Source organism: Natrix helvetica (assembly GCF_964273705.1).
Source record: "Natrix helvetica genome assembly, chromosome: 12".
Lineage (NCBI taxonomy): Eukaryota > Metazoa > Chordata > Lepidosauria > Squamata > Natricidae > Natrix > Natrix helvetica.
The window spans coordinates 794,241-815,645 of NC_138556.1; the positions used below are offsets into that span (position 1 = coordinate 794,241).

General features: G+C 46.9%; 1 protein-coding gene across 1 annotated transcript in view; it reads left to right on the forward strand.

The window, feature by feature from the left end:
- IQGAP1 (IQ motif containing GTPase activating protein 1) overlaps window positions 1-21,405 on the forward strand; it is a 116,996-nt gene that overhangs the window by 39,302 nt on the left and 56,289 nt on the right. Inside the window, exons 10-16 of the mRNA XM_081964901.1 lie at window positions 5,072-5,235; window positions 5,605-5,689; window positions 12,583-12,746; window positions 14,651-14,811; window positions 16,634-16,758; window positions 19,730-19,893; window positions 21,035-21,125. Of these exons, the coding sequence (XP_081821027.1) occupies window positions 5,072-5,235; window positions 5,605-5,689; window positions 12,583-12,746; window positions 14,651-14,811; window positions 16,634-16,758; window positions 19,730-19,893; window positions 21,035-21,125 (954 nt within the window). The remainder of the gene's footprint in view (window positions 1-5,071; window positions 5,236-5,604; window positions 5,690-12,582; window positions 12,747-14,650; window positions 14,812-16,633; window positions 16,759-19,729; window positions 19,894-21,034; window positions 21,126-21,405) is intronic.

The window sequence follows — 21,405 nt, forward strand, 5'->3', positions numbered from 1 at the left end:
GCCCTCCTCACCTTTTCCCTCTGAATATAGTGAGGAATCTGCCTTGATGGAGGAAGGTGAGGTGTTAGATATTGAATTATCCGATGATGAGGGCATTCCAGTGGACCAACCCTCCTCAGGGTTATTTCGCCCAACCTTATTTAAGTCTTTATTATTTAAGGCCAAGGCTACTACTAACATGGGCGGTTCCACCACCCAGGATAGCACCGCTGTGGGATTGGATGCCATGGAGCGCCTGTTTGCAGAGCAGGTTTCAGAACAGGAAGCTATTCCCTTTCCCAAGCTCTTTAGCGATGTTATTCAGAAACAGTGGGCGCAGCCCACTGCTGTGGCCCCCCCTAGCAATGGGGACAAAAAATTATACATTTCCACTCCGGAATTGGAAAAGATTCTCCAATTTCCTTCTGTGGATGCTCCCATTGCGGCCCTGGCCTCCCCTGCACTCATTCCTTCGGAGATTTCTGAGGGATTGAAGGCTGAGGACCGCAAGGCCGAAATGGTCATACGTAAGACACATCAAGCAGCGGCCTGGGCCTTACGTGCCGCCTCTGCGGCGTCCTTCTTTAATCGTACATCTTTGGTCTGGCTCAGGCAACTACAGGCTAGGCTTGCCCCTGAAGACATGAGACTTCACCAGGACGTCACAAAATTGATGGCGGCTCTGGAATATTCTGCGGATGCCACTCTTAACGCGGCCAAGTTCGCTTCCTGAGCCGTAGTTTCTAATGTAGCCTCTCGTCGCCTGTTGTGGCTTCGCCATTGGCAGGCAGACGTTCGTTCTAAATGGCATTTGGCTTCCACGCCCTTCAAAGGTGAGGCCCTGTTTGGTTCCGTTCTTGATCCTATTCTTATCGAGACTAGGGACAAACGTAAAGTCCTTCCTTCTGCCACCAGACGCAATGATAGGAGACAGCAACCATATAATAGACGCCAAAACTTCAGGGCTGGGGACTCGGGATTCACCACCACTCCTTACGTTCCCCAATATAACCGAGGTAACCAAGCTCAGGATAGGGGCCAGGACCGCTTCGGTTCTAGGGATAGGAGTCGCCAGCAGTCCCAACCACAGGCTCAGTCTAGGCGGCCCTTTCGAGGGGGCGGTAACCGGTCCTTTCGCAGGTATCGGTGACTCCCAAGGCGGGCCATCCTGGATTTAAAGCGGCTCAATCTCTTCATAAAATACCAAAAATTCAAGATGCAGTCCCTCAGAAGCATCTTAGCATCCATACGCCACGGCGACCTGATGACATCGGTCGACATAAAGGAAGCATACCTCCATGTTCCGATACATCAGGCCCACAGGAGGTTTCTCCGCTTCCACTATGCAGGCCGTCATTTCCAATATCGGGCCCTGCCTTTTGGCCTATCGTCGGCCCCTCGCACGTTTACCAAGCTCCTCGCAGTTGTGGCAGCTTCGCTTCGCACAGTGCCCATACGGGTCAACTGTTATCTAGACGACATCCTACTTCTGTCTTCAACGCGTGCCCAGGCGGTAAGGGACTTGGAAGTCACAATGGACGCTCTGCGCCGCCACGGGTTTGTCCTGAACCTCACCAAGAGCCACCTACGACCAACCACGTCGTTGCTCCACCTGGGCACGATCATCAACTCCAGGACGTGCGAAGTGTTCCTGTCCCAGGACAGACGGCAGAGCATCTGCGCGCTGGTGAGTCGAATATCATCTCAAAGACTCATTCCCTTGGCCACTCTTTCCCAGTTACTCGGAAAGATGATATCGTGCATCGATGTGGTTCCCTGGGCCCGATTCCACTCTCGCCCTCTCCAGTGGTTCCTGCTCCCCTTCCAGAGAGCTCACACAAGCCACACACAGATCAAGGTGCGTCTACCACCCAAGCCACTCCGATCCCTCCGGTGGTGGGCTTCTTCCAAACTCCTCAGGGGGAGCCCATTCAAGGAGCCGGATCGCATCCAGGTGACAACAGATGCCAGTTTGTATGGGTGGGGAGCCCATGTACTGGATCGGGTAGCACAGGGCCGATGGTCCAGCCAGGAAATCAACAACAGCATCAACTGGCTGGAACTACGAGCCATCCGGTTGGCCCTACTGGAGTTCAGGGACATTGGTGTCACACAACCACATTCTAGTTCTGACGGACAATGTAGCCTCCAAGGCCCACGTAAATCGCCAAGGGGGCACCCGTTCCAAGGCCCTGATGCTGGAGGCGGAGAAGTTACATCACTGGGCGGAAGCCAGACTGCTGTCATTGAAGGCGGAGCACATTTCGGGCGACTCCAACACGCAGGCGGATTGGTTGAGCCGAGCAACGGTCGACCAAGCGGAATGGCAGCTGCATCCCTCCCTCTTTCGGGAGCTAACTCACCGGTTCGGCACACCGCAGGTGGATCTTTTTGCCCAGCCTTGCAATGCTCAGACAGCCAGATATTACACCTGGTTCCGGACTCAGGGGGCGGAGGGCACGGATGCTCTACGCAGCCCCTGGCCGCCCGGCCTACTGTACGCTTTTCCGCCACTACCGATTCTCCCTCTGGTCATCCAGAAAATAATTTCGGAACAGGCGGAGGTTCTCCTAGTGGCGCCAATGTGGCCTCGACGTCCCTGGTACGCCGACCTCATCCACCTGTCCATCAGCCGCCCTTGGTGCATCCCGGACAATCAGATCCAGCTCAACCAGGGGGCTCTCATTCATCCGAATCCTCAGCTCTTGCAGTTAGCTGTGTGGCACGTGAGCGGGCTAAGCTGACCAGTCTTCATTTCTCCAGCGCTGTCATCGACACCATTCAGGCGGCCCGCAGGCCTTCCACTACTCGTATTTACGAAGCCACTTGGCAGGCTTTCTGCAGGTGGTGCCGTCGCAATACCATCGTTCCGACCAGAGCATCAGTTCCCCAGGTCCTCGATTTTCTACAATCGGGCCTAGAGAAGGGATTGGCACCGAACACTCTACGCCGTCAGGTCGCCGCTCTGTCTACAATCCTTAGTGGCGGTCGGGCCTGGTCGCTAACTCAACACGCGTGGGTCAAGGCCTTTCTGAAGGGCGCCTCCAACATCCGGCCTCCAACTGTCCACCGTTATCCTACCTGGGATCTTCCGTTGGTACTTAGGGCGCTTACATCTTCGCCTTTTGAGCCCATCCGCTCCATCAGCTTGTGACTACTCACGCTCAAAACAGCATTCCTGGTGGCCATTACTTCTGCCAGGAGAGTTTCGGAACTGGCCGCTCTCTCAGTTCGGTCTGATCTATGCATTTTCCATTCCAACAGAGTGGTTCTCCGTTTGGATCCATCTTTCCTGCCCAAAGTCAATACCTTGTTTCACAGGGTGCAGGAGCTTGTCCTCCCAGACTTTTGCCCGCATCCTTCTCATCCGCAGGAGCGACAGTGGCATCATCTGGACGTTCGGAGGACCCTTCGTCGCTATGTGAAGCGCACGGCTGTATTCCGCAGGACAGAGGCACTCTTCGTCTCATTCCAACCTTCTTCCATGGGGCAGAAAGTTTCCCCCAATACCATCGGACGTTGGTTAAAAGCCTGCATCGCACTAGCTTATGACTCTCAATCCCGGCCGGTTCCCAGACGTATTACTCCTCACTCCACCAGGAGCGCGGCGACAACAGCGGCCTGGTCCACTCAGGCTTCGGTTGAGGATATTTGCAGAGCAGCCACTTGGGCGTCGCCATCCCCATTCATTCGGCACTACAAAGTGGACTCTTACGCTTCGGCTGAGGCATCCTTTGGGCGGCGTGTGCTACAACAGGTACTCGCCTCCTCTGCGGGTCCTGACCAGCCTACTTCCCGCCCTTAGGTCAACTGCTCTGGCATGTCCCATGCTTGGATTCCCCAAGCAGCGCACAGGAGAACGACCGTTGACTTACCTGAATGGTCCTTCTATGTGCGCTGCGAGGGGAATCCAATCCCGCCCGATGATTGGGCTGGTCCGGGTCTTCTCCTCGTGACTTTTGACTTTTGACTTCCGTATTCTGGACGTGACTTATACTGGACGTGACTTAATGATACCTTCCGACTGCCGTCGTGACTGACTTTGACTTACTTCTCCAACGGCTGTCCTTCGTGCAAAACTGAGTATTCCAGGCAGAGGAGGCATGGTCATCTAATTTGCATAACTCAGTCTCTAGGCTAATGGACAAAGTTAACCCATGCTTGGATTCCCCTCGCAGCGCACATAGAAGGACCGTTCAGGTAAGTCAACGGTCGTTTTCAGTAGTGTTAAATCATTTTAAATCATCAGTGAAGAGACACGAGCTTTTAAGTTATTACATAAGTCATTATATAAATCTGGAAAGGGGGAGGTCCTTAGACACTGTCCTGCCCACTAGGTGACCCCAGATCAGACCCTGACCTTATTTTAACTTTCTGCAGCCTGTTAGACAAAAAAACAGGGAACCACTTGTGTAAACATCCAGAAATAACATAAGAATTCCAGCAGTTTATCATGTACTACTAAATCAGAAAACTATGTAAATTATATCTACCGGTTTGTCTTGGTCAAGGCATGTAGTCCAAATATTTTTACAATGCAAAAGTTGTAAATTATACAACAATTTTTTTCCTGAAACCAAACTGTTTGCTGGATAACAAGATATTTTCCTCCATATGGCGAATAATCAATTGGTTTATAACAGATTCCATGCCTTTGCATATAATGCAACATAGAGACATGGACCTGTAATTTTCAACTAAACCGGGATCATCATCTTTAAAGATTGGAATAACCATAGCTAATCACAATAAATTAGGCAAAGTTCTAGTTCGAAACTATCACACAGGCAGGGCTGGTCAAATCCAGGTGGTTTTTCCAAGATGCAAGGCAAACCTCAACATTGTGGAGGCAATTTTCTGTTCAATGTTGCTTCCACATATTGTGTATGTTAAAACCATCTTCTACAAATACTTTAGCAGTAGAATTGGCCGGGTGTCTAGATCTCAACCCTGTTTGCTCCAGGCAGGCTACGTCTCTCAATATTGGCAGTTGCGACTTATCAATAATCTTCAGGTTTCTTGGTGGAGGACATTTTGATGAAGGGGGAAACCTGACTGGTTTCCATGTAGATTTCCTTTTCTTTTTCTCCAGCACGTTCAGCCTTAGCTAAGATTGATCTGGCTCTGGACCAAGGAGATGCAGCTGCCTTGTATAGGGTTTTGTCCTCAGCTGCCCTGGGCCTCCGTGCGCTGCATCCCGAAAACAGCGACTGGTACTTCAAGCAGCTTCTTCATGAGAAACAAGAAAAGCAAAAGGTAGGAGCTTTTAGCTGTCCTTGGGCTGCTGCTGTGGGAAAGTTCACAATGTTGGCATGCGGACTGGGCTGTGCGCCTGATCAGTACTGGCAGTGGGTTGACTGTGGTGGTGCCCGCAATAGGGCACCGTAGTTATTTTTTTCTGAGATGCCTCTGCGCTGATAGCTCCAGAAAAAGTCCCTGCTTCCTCTTAAGCAAATTTATTTCCTCGTGGGAGAAAAGGAAACAAGAGTAGTGACGAAATACTGAAGGGCTGAAGATGCTGTTTCCCTCTTTGTTTGCAGCTTCTCATTTTGTTCTGGCTTAGAGGCAGTTTAGGCAGAGCCCCCTTAACCTGGCAAAGGCAGTCAATACATTTTTCTTTTTCAGGATGGCAGAGATGGAGCTCTGCAAAAGGAGGAGTTGCAGGCTGGCATCAATCAGGCCAATGCTGCAGCACAGCAGTACCAGCAGAGTAAGTCCTTTAGGCCTAACTCAACATTAAGGGACAGAACAAGGGAGATACCTTTGGGCCCAGAAGGAGCTGGGCCGCTTTTGTCATTCGCCTGGACAGGGGTGGAGTCCTTATTTTTCAAGTATGTTAGGGCTAATTTAGAGCCTGCTTACATTTCCCCCTTCAAAATATTGGGAAATCAGGTGAGTAGTGGTGTTGGAAGGCATTCTGATTCCCATAAAATAATTTTCAGGGCACACGTCTGAGTGCCTGAGGTGAACCCATCTTTGAGTTAGGCAGAAAACTGTTCCCCTGTCCATGTCCTACAAGTTCTTCCATGCAGTCCCAACGTTAATGCTTTTCTTAATTGTAACAAGAACAACAATCCTAAATCAGAGATTAAGGGATGGCACTGTCAGCCTCTGTTTTGGTTACTTGCTTACGGCTGCTTTGCTACGCTTGCTTACTGTTGGCTGCCATAGGAACCGGGGTGGGGGCTTGGTATTGGGGAAGGGAATAATATTGTACTGGGGGAGTCTTGTTCTCACCATCTTCTGTGCATGCTGGTGGCTGATATTTGGACTGTGTCAAGGCCAACCGTCTCACACACCAACTTGATGAGGCTGTTTGAATTCAGTCGTCAAAAAACTCTGAGCTGCTGAACTTTATGCGAAATTGTCTAAATGTGAATTTTATCAGAAGATCAATTACCTGGGATACCGTATCTCCCACAAAGGCATCGAGATGGACCCGGCAAAAGTCCAGGCCGTTACTGATTGGGCGCCTCTTCACACCCGCAAGCAATTGCAAAGTTTTCTGGGATTTGCATATTTTTACCGTCAATTTATTCCCTCGTTCACTAACATCGCTTTGCCCATTACAAATCTTCTAAAATCTAAAGGAGAAGTAAAACCTAGGCCGGGGAAGCCTTTGAACTGGACTATGGAGTGTCAAGACGCTTTCAAGAAATTAAAGCGACTCTTTGCAGCAGAACCAGTTTTGAAATACCCTGATATGGATGCGCCATTCGTGGTACAGGTTGATGCCAGTGACGTGGCGGTGGGGGCCGTATTACTTCAAACCAACGCTGACAGTAAATTGCAACCGTGTGCTTACACCTCACATAAACTTACAGAGAGAGAAAGACGATGGGCCATATGGGAGAAGGAAGCTTTTGCTGTTAGATGGGCTTTGATGGCGACATTTCCTGGAGGAAACACCCTTTTGAAGTATGGACTGATCATAAAAAATTAAAAGCGTTGAAGACCCCTCGAAAACTGTCACCTAAACAAGTGTGTTGGGCACAACACTTCAACCAGTTCAATTTTACCCTGAAATACATCCTGGGGGGGGGGAGGAGAACTTTACGGCTGATGCCTTGTCTAGGCTTCCCCAGTACAACAGTTCTAAACTGAGCGTAGTTCATTCAGTCATCCCATCTAGAAATATTGCTGCCCCAATGATTACTAGGAGCCAAGGCCCAGTAGACATGGATGTAACTACGGACCTACTGAACAAACTCAAAGACGGCCTTGAATCCGATGACTGGTTCAAGGAACATTCTGATGAATGCACCATGAAAAATGGACTGGTGTGAGTAGGAGCTAAACTGTATGTTCCGGCTGACCTGAAGCCTCTCATACTTCAACAGGCCCACGATTCGAGAATGGTGGGCCATTTTGGATATGTAAAGACTGTGCATCTGATTAAGAGGCAATTTTGGTAGCCTTCATTGAAAGAAGATATTGAGTCCTACATAGCCAGTTGTCCCGGCTATGCGGCCACAAAAAGACCACCGGGGAAGCCCCAGGGTCTCCTCCAAAGTGTTTCCCGTCCTGGGGCCCCATGGAAAGAGATATCAATGGACTTTATTGTCGAGTTACCAGAAAGTCTGGGGAATACCGTTATTTGGGTTATCACTGATCTGTTTTCCAAAAACAGGTTCATTTTGTGCTGTGTTCCAAGATCCCATCAACGAAGTTGTTGGCTAAATTGTTTATTTCACATGTATATAGGTTGCATGGAGTGCCTGAACGCATTATTTCGGACAAAGGGGTCCAATTCACCTCCCTCATTTGGAAAGAGTTCCTGAAATAGATTGGCTCCGCCCAGGGGCTAAGCTCCGCCCACCATCCTCAGACTAATGGGGCTTGTGAACGGACTAACTCGGTTTTGGAGCAGTACCTCCGATGTTTCATCAATTATCAACAGGATAATTGGGCTGAAGGGTTACCACACGCAGAGGTAGCGTACAATAATTCGGTACACAGCAGTACTGGCATGGCCCCTTTTAAAGTTGTGTTCGGTCAGGACTTTGTGCCAATTCCTGAATTGTCTCAGGAGAAACCGCAAATTTTGTACTTGTCTGAATGGAGTGATCAACTTTGGCAGTTTTGGCCCATGACCCGCAAAGCATTAAATGCGATGCACCAGGCTCACAAACAACAAGCGGATAAGAGAAGGGTTAAGCTGAAAGAGTACCAAGTTGGGGGTGGAGTGTTTTTGTCCACCAAGTTTCTGCAAACCACCCAAAAGTTGAAGAAGTTGGGGCTGAAGTACGTAAATCTGTTCCCCATTGTAAAACTCATAAATTCGGTATTGGTGAAGTTGGACCTGCCGAAAAACCTTAGCAGAATTTATCCTGTGTTTCATGTGAACCTGTTGAAACCAGAGCATACTTCTTCCTTTCGTCCGCCTCAACCTTCATCTCCGGTCCCTCTTCTTATTGAGGGAGAGCAACATTTTGAAGTTAAAGAAATTTTGGATTCCAGAAAACATAGGGGTCACATTCAGTATTTGGTTAATAGATGTATATACTATATTGTTATTTTGTATTGTTTTTCCTCTGTCTTTTCCTGCAGGGATGATATCTCTTTCTGAAGGAGGGCTGGATGTCAGCCTCTGTTTTGGTTACTTGCTTACGGCTGCTTTGCTATGCTTGCTTACTATCGGCTGCCATAGGAACCGGGGTGGGGGCTTGGTATTGGGGAAGGGAATAATATTGTACTGGGGGAGTCTTGTTCTCACCATCTTCTGTGCATGCTGGTGGCTGATGTTTGGACTTCGTCAAGGCCAACTGTCTCACATACCAACTTGATGAGGCTGTTTGAAGATGCACCCCACATGACACCTTAGGGCAGTGATGGCGAACCTTTTTTGGCTCGCGTGCCATAAGTGGGGGGAGGGCAGGGGGTCATGTGCAGGGGTGCCACACCCATAATGCAATGCGTGACCCCCCAGTGTGCATGCGTGCACTACAGGCGTGACCTCCCCCATTTTTGCATGCTTTTTTCGCCCTCCCCAGGCTCCAGAGGCTTTATAGGAGCATGGGGAAGCCTCCGGGAAGCCCTCCGGAGGCTTCAGGGACCTTCAGGAGGCTTCCCTGAAGCCTCTGAAGCAGTCAAAACGACCCTCCGAGCAAACCGGGAGTCACTTCCTATTTGCTCGGAGGGTCGTTTTAAGCGCTCCAAAGGCTTCAGGGACCATCAAGAGGCTCATGAAGCCTCTGGAGGTCCTCCGAGGGGCGGTGGGGCTATTTTCGCCCTCCCCAGGCTCCTATAAAGCCTCTGGAGCCTGGGGAGGGTGAAAAATGACTTTAAAAAAGGATGAACTCAGCTGGCCAGCGCGCGCATGCGCATTGGCCAGCTGACAGGGCAGCGCCTCGTGTGCCCTGATTAATGATTGCCATAGGTTCGCCATCACTGCCTTAGGGAGTTGCAGATTGGACACTGGGTTGGGGAATTGGGGGGAGGGTGCTGGGTAAACGTTTGATATGTATATGTTCTCGCCTTTCTGGCTCAGATCTTGCTTTCCTTTTAGCTGCTTTCACAATATCTAGTATAAGTACTTTATCTCTATTAACATGGAGTTGAGGTTTTTCTTTCTTGGATATTGAAGGAGGCATGCCTGACAGGCACAAACCACTTTTAAAGATTTCTGTTGCATCCCCCCAAGTGGGCAAATATCGGTCATTCTTCAGCTGTGCAGAGCTGGATAAAGCAATTGAAGGTGGTGGCTTCTCAACTGCAGATAATCTGAGAGAAGATGGCCTATTTTGACCCATTTCATGCTACAGGGTTGCAAAACTGTGTATGAATTCACTGTTTCCAGGTCCATGCCTGTTCTGGACTAAGGCACTTGCAGGGAGGAGGTGAATTATTTCCCTGGATAGTTCAGCTAGATGCAGGCCACATTTATAAATGCTAGCCAGAGAAAAGAACAAGAAGAAATGAAAAGTGCTTCCATTGGTGGAACCTATAGAAACAAAAATGAAGATGATCAAATAGGAATCTGCAATTGAGACCTGCACTCCATGTTTATCTTACTACTGGAAAACAATTTGATAAATATTTGCAACATGTGCCAGAGCAGTCCTTGAAGAAAACATCGTAAATTTAGAGCAGCAAAAGGCCGTTCTTCATGGCCTGATGAGAAAGATCATTCAGAGTTCAGAGTCAGTTTATTGTCAGCCCGGAAGCCATTTTTTGCATTGGACCTTTAGGCCTGCCACACTTAATGCTGTAAGCAGCATTATGTAAGAGAAGGAAAAAACATCAGATAGAAGAGCAATCCCAGCGGATGAGAATAATCACCAGAAGCAAGAGATGGAGAAGATAATCTCTAGTGGTGGAGTTCAGATATAGCTTTCAGGGCCTTGCAGATGAGGTGGGCTCCCAAGTATTCGAGGGATACTACAGAACACAAAACAGGACCAAGACTCCATAAAGGACAGTCAGGATGCAAGTGTTCCTTAAAAGAAGGCAAGGGATACTTGCATATGAGTTGGTGATTCTGCTGCAAAGAATTCAAACAGATGCATGCCAACTGTACCTGTTGCCTTGTGAAGTGAGTTATTTGCCAAAGGGGAAATAACTCACTTCATTTGAAACTGACCAACTCCAGTGACAATTATGCTGCCCTACCTATAGAAGTAGCACAGCGATCAATGGCTACAACTGAATCACCGTGGACTTTGCAGATGTTGGAATGAAGCTCCAGACTCTGGGAACTTGATTGGTACACTCCTCCGTTTTTCTAATCAACGCAAGAGGAGCTGAAGAGGAAAGGATTCCACTGGGCTGCACCTTATGTCGTATACCATAGGTGTTTTCTTTCAAAAGGCAACTGGACTTCCTTGGTTTTTTCCTTGAAGACATTTCACTTCTCATCCAAAAAGCTTCTTCAGTTCTCACTGAATGATGGGGAATGGAAGGATTTATACTCTTTGCAACCATCTGGCAGTTAGCACTCTGACGGTCAATCTTACTCCTTCAGAGTGTAACAGCCAGATGTCTGCTGAGGAACTTACAGTAAGTCCTTCCATTCCCCACCATTCAGCCGAGCTGAAGAAGCTTCTGAAAAGATCCTGTGGGGCCACCGTGACCTGGATCATTGAGAACGTTCATAGACACTCACGTATTTGTGACAGATGGTCACATAAATCAATCTGCTAAGCTGGAAGCTAACAATTCTCAGGCTGACAGAATTGTTTCCATCTTCCAAGGCCAGGAAGACACCAGCTAAATGTTTCTTAGTTTGAAAGAACAAGATGTAGATCTCTGGAATTTAAATCTGGGGCTGACATTTAGAGAGAGCTCGAGTCCTGGATTCTGCCTAAGCCCCTTCCAATGGTTAAGACTTTTTTGTCAAAAATAAAACAATTTTTTTGCTATATACCGATTCAAGATATAGCAGACCGCAAATTCATCAGGAGATGAAAATTCCACAGGTAAATAAATACCTGATCCTTCTAAACAGTTGTTGGTTAGGTTTGTGACGTCTGTTTCCTGACACAGGCTACCTACACATAGGCAGTTGCTGAGCCTTTTAAGAAGGTAGCTCGATCTTCAAAACAGAAAAAGGCTATAAAAGTCTTAAGCGCTTCAGTTCGTAATTTCCATGGGATAAGCACTGGGAAAGCCAAGTCCACTCTCAGCCCGAGCTCCCTCACAGGCTTATGGTTATGGAGGGAAATATATACAACCCCCAAAGGAAAGACTGCATATGAATCTCACAAAATTGCTTCAGCCAGGAATTGAGTAACACAGCTTTTTTTTTTTTACTTGCAGCAGCCTTTTGAATTAATGTTATGTTTCAAGTGCAACATTTGTGTGTAATGAGAAAGATCTCAGGACACTCTTCTTTATTTCCGGCCCTTGATAAATCAAAGGTGAATATTGTTGACCACTAATTTAAACCCTTTTTTGTTTGCCAACAGTTAAGCAATCAGCAGTTAAGACAATGTCTGATTATTTCAGGAGTGATTTAACTCATAAATTCAGCATGTTGTTATGACAACCATCCATCTTGAGGAAAGCTTTTCTCCTGCAACTGAAATCCTTGTTTTCCTGCTGCTCTAGAATGAGAGGAGAACAAATGGTTACCACCCGATTCCTTTCAAAGAGTGAAAATTCAGATGTTTGACAGCTGACTCATATTTATGACCGTTGCTATGTCCTGGGGTCACGTGATCCCCTTTTACGACCTTCTGACAAGCAAAATCAAGGGGGAAGCCTGCTTCACTTAACGACCGTCTTCTTAACCTAACAATGGCCATGATTCTCACAATACGGCAAGAAAGGCTGTAAAAGGGGACAAAATTCATTTAACAAATATCTCAATTAGAACAGAAAGTTTGGGCTCAATTATGGTCGTAAGTCGAGGACTACCTGTATCTGCTGCTGCTAGATCCAGAACCTTATGAGCATGGCTTTCTAGTTGTTTGCAATAAATCTACAATTTAATCCTAAATTGTAAACAGAGGTATATTGTTTTCAGGATAGAAATGTTGGATCATGCTGCTTTATGCTCCCTGCTTGTATGGGAGTATGGGTTGTGTAAGCCCGGAGCAGCGTGAACCAAGGCAGGGGTATTTTCTGCTCCTGAGGCTGGGTCTCTCTGTTTTGTCCCATCAGAGCTGGCAGCAGTGGAACAGATCAACGTGGCCATCCATAATGGCCTTTCTGAGAAAACCGTGGTGGAGTTGATGAATCCCGAGGCCCAGCTGCCTCCAGTTTATCCTTTTGCTGCTGAGTTGTACCAGAAAGAACTGGCCACCCTACAGCAACAGAGTCCAGATGTAAGTAAATGGCTCATGCTCTGAGGTTCCCCCGTCAACTGCCCTTAAATGCCTAGACAGCCATTGTACGTTTGTGGATGGAAGAGGCGCATGTTTTCATCCAGGTTTATCTGGTGTGACCACATGATGAGAAGCCAACCTGGATGCAGTTTTAAGTGGCAATAATAAATAGGTGTTCCCAGCAGTCCTGGGAAAGAAGCTGTTCCATTAGTCGTCTGTCCAACGGACCACTTCATCATTCTCTGGAGTCGGTTCATAGGTGGAGTTTTAACTGAAGACGTTTCTGGGAAAACCAGCCTGCATTTGGCTTTGTCTGCCTCTAAGATTTATTTGTCCACAACATCTGGGCCTGTTGTAAAATGGTTGAGATTTTCTCAGTTTCTTTACTCCTTGTGTCACCCAGCAGCCTATCTTGTGAATTTCTTTCAGAATATTTCTTTCCCCTCAATTTTTAGAGGGAAATGGTTTTAAAACATGAGGATAAGTCACTGGCACTAGTCAAAGGTTTTTCTTTTTTCTTCCAAAACGAGGGTTCAAGAGTTTGGCTTTCCCTGATGTTCACTCTCCACCTAGGCTGTCTGCAGGAGGAGATGGTTTTGGGTTTTTTTTTAATCCGGAGCTCATATTAGGCGGGAAAGTTGGGATGGCAGATGGGGAGCTAAAGCTACATTTGGTGGTGGACTTCCTGTCTCGGGTCAAAAGCTTTACTACACCTGAAAGGGGTGAAGGTTCAGAGAAATCCTCCTTGCAGAAAGGTGAGACATCTTAAGACTGAGGACACTTTGGCAGCAGCAATCGAGCCATTTAATAAGCAGATAGAAAAAAGAAGCCTCAGTGGTTGTCTGCCTGCATTTCCAGGGACTCCTGCAAAAGTCTCTTCCTGACACTTTGAGACATGGTCAACCAGGGAGCACCCTTATTACTGCAGTAGTTGGTGTGCTGGAGACACACCAGAGGTGGATTGCTGCCGGTTCGGCCAAACTGGTCGTGGAATTTAGGCCTGGGTCGCAGAACCAGCAGAGACCCAGTCCTGCCACGCCCCCAAAACGGTTCCCTCGCTGCCGCTTGGCCGCCGCCATTTTGGATTTTAGTGACGTTGTTCTGCATGTGGGCAAAACAATTTACATTGAAATGCGCGCGCATGCAGGTTACGAACCAGCAACAACCCACCCCTGAGACACACCTCCCCCCTTTGCTCAATGGGCCCAGAATCGCTGGGTGGAGGGAGAGGCTTCAACATCCCTTCCCAGTAATTGAATGTTTTGCCCTCGCCATCCTCCCACCTCTTTCACCCTCACTGCCACCCTTGGAGGTGGGAACAAAAGGAAGCTGCAAAGCCCCAAAGCCTGCAGACTCCCCAGAGCAAGCATGGGCAAGCATTGCTCTTACAGTATCTTGATTGTAATCCAGGCACAGCTGCCATTATGGACAGCTGATGGTCACTGAGCAGCAGGAGAATGGGACAGAAGCCAGGAACCCTACTTCAGATTCAGTCTGCTTCCCCCCCCCCCCCAGCCCCCAAATAATGAAGTTTTAGCCTTCCTTTTCTGGTAATTGCAGGTGTCCATTCCGCCTGCCCTCTGGGAGAATTCTGTAGCTGTTCCTGGAGAGACATCTCCCTGTTCGGAGAAGGCCCCTGCCAGGCCAGAGGGGCTAAGGACTTCTTAGCAGGAAGCTCATGGCAGTTGGGAGGAGAAAGGAGAGGAGAGGGGTCTGCAGCACAGACTTCAAGGGCTGTAGATGTGTCAGGATTGTCCACTTAGTGTTTCTTCTCCCCATTTCTCCTCTCATAAAAAAGGGAACTAAAATTAACAAAAGAGTTGCTGAACCGATCTAATGTGAGAGAGAATTCTCTTTACTAAACTGTAACAAGGATGGCCCTCATATGTCCTCTCTGTTTTCAGGATAAACTCACACACCCAGAGCTGTCGGTGGCTGTGGAAATGCTCTCCTCAGTGGCCCTGATCAACCGAGCCCTGGACTCGGGGGACAAGAGCATGGTTTGGAAGCAGCTGAGCAGTTCTGTGATAGGCCTAACCAATGTTGAGGATGAAAACTCCCAGAGGTCAGTTCTGCTGGGTGACCATATTATCACCCCGGAGAGGGTCACTTGTAGACTGTAGGAATCATGGTCCTAGTAAGAGGAAACATTGCCCTCTGCCCTCCCTCTTCTGATCTCACATCTCAGCATCCCAGTTGTGAACCAGCCTGGGACCAGTTCTGCTTCAAGTGCACAATCCGGCCAGTAAGTCATGCTCCATGCTGTAAAGGGATTTCTAGCATAAAACTACCATAGTAATGCTTTGAATTGGAAAGCATCTGATAACTTCCATCTTCCTCCTGGGGCATATTCTGCACCAACTGCCCCTCCTGAGTAGTCTTCAAAGAGAGCCCCAGGTAGAGCACATTGGAGTAGTTGATTAAGGGAGGGTCATTCCTTCCTCATTGGACATGGGTAACTGTCACCAAGGCCTCATGTTCTATAGTGCTCCATCTTTGTGCCTCCCTTGTCTCAGAAGCGAAGTGTGGGAGGAGTCACATGTGGATATTATCACCGCCCATTTGCCCAGAGACTGAGGTAATTTTGAGGCCACTCCCTCTATCCCCAGATTAACCTCAGTCTTCAGTCCAGAAGGAGCACTTTTTTGACTCTCCATTGGTTTCGAGGCTCTTTTGGTTACTTTAAATTTGTCTTTAGCCTTTTTCCCACTTGTGATTCCTTCCACCTGTCTTCCCTGCGTCTCTCTGTTGTTAAAGCCGCCTTCTTTGCACAAGCCAGGCTTGTGGCGTTACTGGGGAGCCCCCAAGCCACTGGCTGGTTAAAGGGGAGGCTCCAGGCTGTGCACTGGAGGGCGCTGTCCACGCAACCCCTGGTTCCATTGGAAGGGGTTGCAGAGCGCTCAGGAGGCTTCCGATTCTCTTCAGATTTTGACGTGAGAGGAATAAGGTCGATCTTCTGTTAACGCATCTGTCCAGCCAGTGCCTCAGCCAACTATGGCTGCCTAAGCTGTCATTTCTAACTGGCACCCCTGGCTATAATTGGCCTCTGGTTTCCCTCTGAGATCAGTTGGTTCACCAATCCTTTTTTCTTCCTCTTCTCTTCCCCTGGGAGTCTTCACGGCTCCAATTCCTCCACATAAGAACCTTATTCTCACGATCCATACCCATTCAGACATCCGAAATATTCATTTGCCAGATGATGGTCAATATAAGACCTTCCTCAATCCGATCCCTTGTTGTTTCCCTAGGTGTTCTGAGAAGACTGAGTTTTTGGGGGAAACCACATTCCTTCTAAGGGTTCAGGGCCTTGAGCTCTGGTACAAACTGGTTCTGAGTGTCTCTGTTCTTCGTTAAGCTGTCATTTCCCATCACATACTGACGCAGGCTTATTCCCCATTTGTTCATCCCTCCCATGCCCCCCCCCCCAGCCTTTGATGGCAGGATGCCTGGGTGATGGCAAGCCTGACAGTCAAGAATGTCAAGTTGGTTGGAAGCGATTTAAGGGGAAAAGCTGTCTGATAATAAAAGACAGCTAGTTTGACACAACATGGGGAGTGATAGTAAAACACTAGCAGCACTAGTACCTTTGGGCACTTTTGCTCTTTTTGTTACTGAGAGCCAGTCCAAAGGCTGGCATGTCCTTTTCCTATTGCACAATATTATGAAGTTGCACCCCTAGAGTCTGGGTGGTTGCCACTGAGTTTTGACATTGAGATCATAAGAGTATTATTATCAGCAAGAGGTTTAAAGCTATATGTTACTCCTGGACTAGGAAAGTAAACATTCTTTTCCCAGGCATAATTATTTTGGGATTGAGTATTTGTATTGTGTTTTCATATCTTCAGTTGTGCTTCTTGAAGTCTCATCTTGTATTTTGGCATAAACAGGTACATTGATGAATTGTTCAAGCTGAAGGCTCAGATGCAAAGTGAGGGAACTGAGTTCCTGACATGGAATGACATCCAGTCACGTATTGACCATGTGAATATTGTGGTACATGAAGAACATGAGAGTAAGTGTCCATTCACTCAAATTAGGGAAAGGTGGGGAGAGTTGGGCTTCCATTGAGTTTCCTAGCTTGCAGCATCCAGGAATGGCAACCTTCCCAAGATGGTTGGTTCCCTTGTAAAATCCAGTAAGGATCTTCTTGAGTGGCTTTAGATGAATTAGCCTCAGTTCTAGGGATAAACCCTTCTGACACAATTCAGAATAGAAAGTAGACTCTGCATCTGTTTCTCATTTTTCTCAAGATGGTTTTTCATCCAGCCTTCGTGTTTGGAAGTTAAGATTCTGTAACTGTAGGCCCAGTTACAGTACTTTGCTTTTTAAGAAGGAATGTTGGTGTTTCTGAAGCACGCAAAGCCATAAATTAGGTTTTTTAGTTAAGTGTCATGCTAAACACAGCTACTATATAATATTTATAAAATGGTTAGTGGCTTAATGTTGTCATAACTACAGTTACATTTCACAAAAATACAATATGTGTTATACAATGCTGCCTGTGAATCCACCTGTGTGTCCAGATTTTGCAGTTGTTTGCAAAAGTGTGGCCCAGTTGGGGATACGTTGGACAGAGAGAGGCAACCTTTTTTTGCTTATGAGAAATTAGCCTTTGCTGTGTTTGGAGAAACCAATCGATCAAGTTATTCTGAGTGGCCACCCTGTTCCTGTTCCTATTCATAATCAGGGGCTGCCCCAAAGAAGAGGGAGTCAAGCTATTCTCCAAAGCACCTGAGGCAGGACAAGAAGCCATGGGTGGAAACTAATCAAGGAGAGAAGCAACCTAGAACTAAGGAGAAATGTTCTGACAGAATAATTAATCAGTGGAACAACTTGCTTCCAGAAGTTGTAAATGCTCCAACACTGGAAGTTTTAAAGAAAAGATTGGATAACCGTTTGTCTGAAGTGGTGTAGGGTTTCCTGCCTGGGCAGGGGATTGGAATAGAACAGTGGTCACCAACTGGTGGTTCGCAAGAAAATTATGGTGGTCCACAGAACAATTATTTGCATTTTTATATTGCACTAAATACTATTTATCTTTTTGTAAAATTCATACTAGTGGTCTGTGGGATTTAAAATTATGAATGTAGTGGTCCCTGAGGTCCGAAAGGTTGGTGACCCCTGGACTAGAAGACCTCCAAGGTCCCCTCCAACTCTATTATTCTATTCTATTTGCATCTTTTTCCTCCAGATCATGATGCTCATTTGATACCAATGCAGTTCATTGCCATAAAAACAGGGTTAGCACTGATCAATTGCCGGTGTCCAAACTTTCAGACAAAACTATTTTCCATCTCCATTCCAAACTGAATCAGCAGAGCAATAGAAGATGATTTGGCCACAATTGCTCCTTCTCACTTTAGCTGTAAATGAGGAAGTTTGATGCAAAAGGCATCCTGTCAGCGGAGAGATGGCTTTGCCCATGGCAGAATCGTGGACCTTTCCTTTCAGCTTCTAAGCCCTTACTCTTTGGCAGCTTGCTTCTATGTGGCTGTGTACTGATGCTCATAGTATGGTGGAACAAAGGAAGAGTCTATGGAGATTCTCAGTCATCCAGGTCATGGTTGTCCCAAAGGGGCTTTTTCAGGAGGCAACTGGACTTTCTGTTTTTTTCTTTGAAGACACTTCCCTTCTCATCCAAAAAGCTTCTTCAGCTCTGCTTGGATGGTGGGGAATGGAAGGATTTATAGTCCTTGCAGACAGCTGGTCATTTGCTTCTTTTTAGAGGGTTGTTGGAGCACTTGGAGGTTTATCTGTGTCCTCAGGGTCACCTGAGTGGTGCAAATGGTTCCTGAAGTCTGAAATGTTTCTGGAAATCATTTGCCCAAAGTTGGAAACTAAAAACCATTCCCTCAAATGCAGAAATCATAAAAAGGTGCTACAGTGCTCAGAAATGGACAAACTAACGATGGAACTAAGAGATAGAGAGGAAACAGAGTACTACAAGATATAGAATAAGTGGTATAAGTGGCTCGAAAAGAGATGTAAAATCAATGCATAAGGAACACATAGCAAACACAATGAAAAGAGATGCCATATACTTAGAAAGCAATAGAGATGGAAAGATGGTATATAGATGTAAATATTGTAAAAATGAGAAAGGATGAAACAAAGAATATGAATAAGGTAATAGAATGGAAAATGGAAAACCCGAAATCAGAAAAAAGAAATACCGATAATAGAAAGCTGTAAAAGTGTAATTGTGATTTTAATATTTGGAAAATGTCAAATAAAAATACTTTTAAAAAAAGATAAAGGGTCTGAAAGCTAAAACATATGATGAACAGCTGAGGGAACTAGGTATATCTAGCCTATCAAAGATAAGGATTAGGGAGAACATAACTGTCTTCCAGTATTTGTGGGGCAGTCCCAGAGGAGTGGTGATTGACTTATTCTTCAAAGCACCAGAAAGTAAGACAAGAAGTAATAGGGCGAAATTTGTTAAAGAGGGATCCAACCTAGAAGTAAGAAATTTTCTAATAGCAAAATCAATCAATCAATGGAACAGCTAGCCTTCTGGAGTTGTGGCTGCTTCATCCCTGCAGGTTTTCAAAAGTAGACTAGACAACTATTTGTATAAGGTCTCCTGCTTGAGTGGGGTTGGATTAGAAGACCTCTGAGGTTCCTTGCAGCCCTATGATCCTGTGACTTCTCTTGCACAATTGTAGCTAAAATGTCTTCAGAAAATTTCTAGAAGGTATTTTAGAAGAGACAGCATAGTGATTTGCCTTTTAGGTGGGCCAATACATAATCCCTTAGCTCCTTAAATATCAGTAACCTTGGTATAAGCCTGTGTTCATGGTCTTCCTTTCCCTAAGGAAGAAGGAGAATGTGACCTGAAAGATTTAAATATTTAATTGATTAAACAGCCTTATGGTGGATACACCATTAGAGGGCAAGGAATGGAAGGTTGTAACAGGTGCTGCATTGTTTCCCCTGTATAAACTCGTTGGGATTCTGCCTTTCTCTTATCTTTGTTCCAGGGATTTTAGCCATTGGACTCATAAATGAGGCTTTGGATGAAGGAGATGCCAGAAAGACCTTGCAGGCCTTGCAGACCCCCGCAGCAAAATTGGAAGGAGTAACCCCCAAAGTAGCACAACATTATCAGGATGTGCTGCTCCGTGCAAAGAGGGAGAAAGCCCAGGTGAGGGAATGATTACAGCAGAGCAAAGTGTCTTCTGAAGGCCTCTTCCTTTGACTGGGAAGTCCTTTGTCAGGCTTTACTGCTGTTTTATTGAGTTAATTCAATTTAAATCTACTGTAATTTACATCTAATCTGTTGACCAACTTCCAGATTACATACATCCCTGTGCAGGTTTCTTTGCTGAACATGTATTCCTTGACTCAAGGCAATCGGGATAGGAATTCCCATTGCTAAGCAGTGTGGTCCTAAATTGCATCACCATTGCTTAGTGATGGAAATTGCTGGGGGAAGAAAAAGTTGTCTGCCAGAAAGAAAATTCCCATCAGACTCAACCATCAGGGGAATCCTTCTCCGTGCTTGAGAAGACCAAAAGGAAGGACAACTCGCCGTGGGAAAACTCCATGTGGGATAACTCAGTGCATTAAATATTACCTGCCACTGTTTCTTTGATGTCATTTTCATTTTATCCATTCCCACAAAAATGGCAATAACGTTGAAACAGCAGTGAAGAACATTGCATTGAGCTTTCTTGCGTGGAATTGTTCCATGGCAAGTTGGCCACAGTGAGACGGCTGTGGCGAGTTGGCCAGGGCAAGTTATACATTGTGCCAAAAGGATGGGTGAGGTCAAAGCAAACAGATGCGTCTCTCTGCATGATGCTCCTGTGGAAGAGAGAGAAGGACATGCACTCGTAGATGAGAGGGGAATAGTCTTTTGGGGGTGCTTCCCTTCCCCCTTTTGGGGAGGACTGCGGTGGCTCACAAGGTAGCCAAATGGGGCAGTTCCCTCTGATCTTTCTGGGGGAGAAATTGGGAGGTAAGTGGATGTGCTTGTCTGTGTGTGTTTGAGGATAGGCTGTAGTTGGTATTTACATGATTTGGGTCAGCCTCTATATATCTCCCCCCCCCCCAGCCTTTCTGCAGCTACTGGAGCTCTCTGCCCTTCCCCAGTTCTGCAGCCTGGGCACATGACTGGCTCTTGGAATCTGAGCCCTGTTGCTTGTGGTGCCATAAGCTTTTGTTTTTCTAATTGAAGCCTCGGATTGTGAGCAAGAGCACCTTTGTTTCTGCCCCTGTTGAGGGAGAGCAGGGGTGTTGGGCTTCATGGGACAGCCGGCACTGACCTTTTCTTTTTCTTTCAGGAAAATCAGGACGAAACGGCCGTCCTGTGGTTGGATGAAATTCAGGGTGGTGTTCATCAGTCCAACCAAGATACAGATGAAGCCCAAAGATGTAAGTCTGGCTTCCCCCTTTCAGCAGCTTTGCTGAATTCCACTACTGGCTGGGGGGGTCTTTCAATCGCTAAGGCTTCCCCTTGTTGCACTCCAGAAAAACGGCAGTGTCCGTTCGCATCACTTGCTGAGCTGCTCCTGCTGCTCCTGTTCCCTTCGCAGTTGTCAGAGTTGATGGCTGTGGTCAGAATCGCCACTGTCCTTTCCGGGTGTGGCTTGATCTTTAAAGAGATGTTGGGCCACCATGTTCCCATGTGTCTCCTCATCCTGGTGGTCTAAGC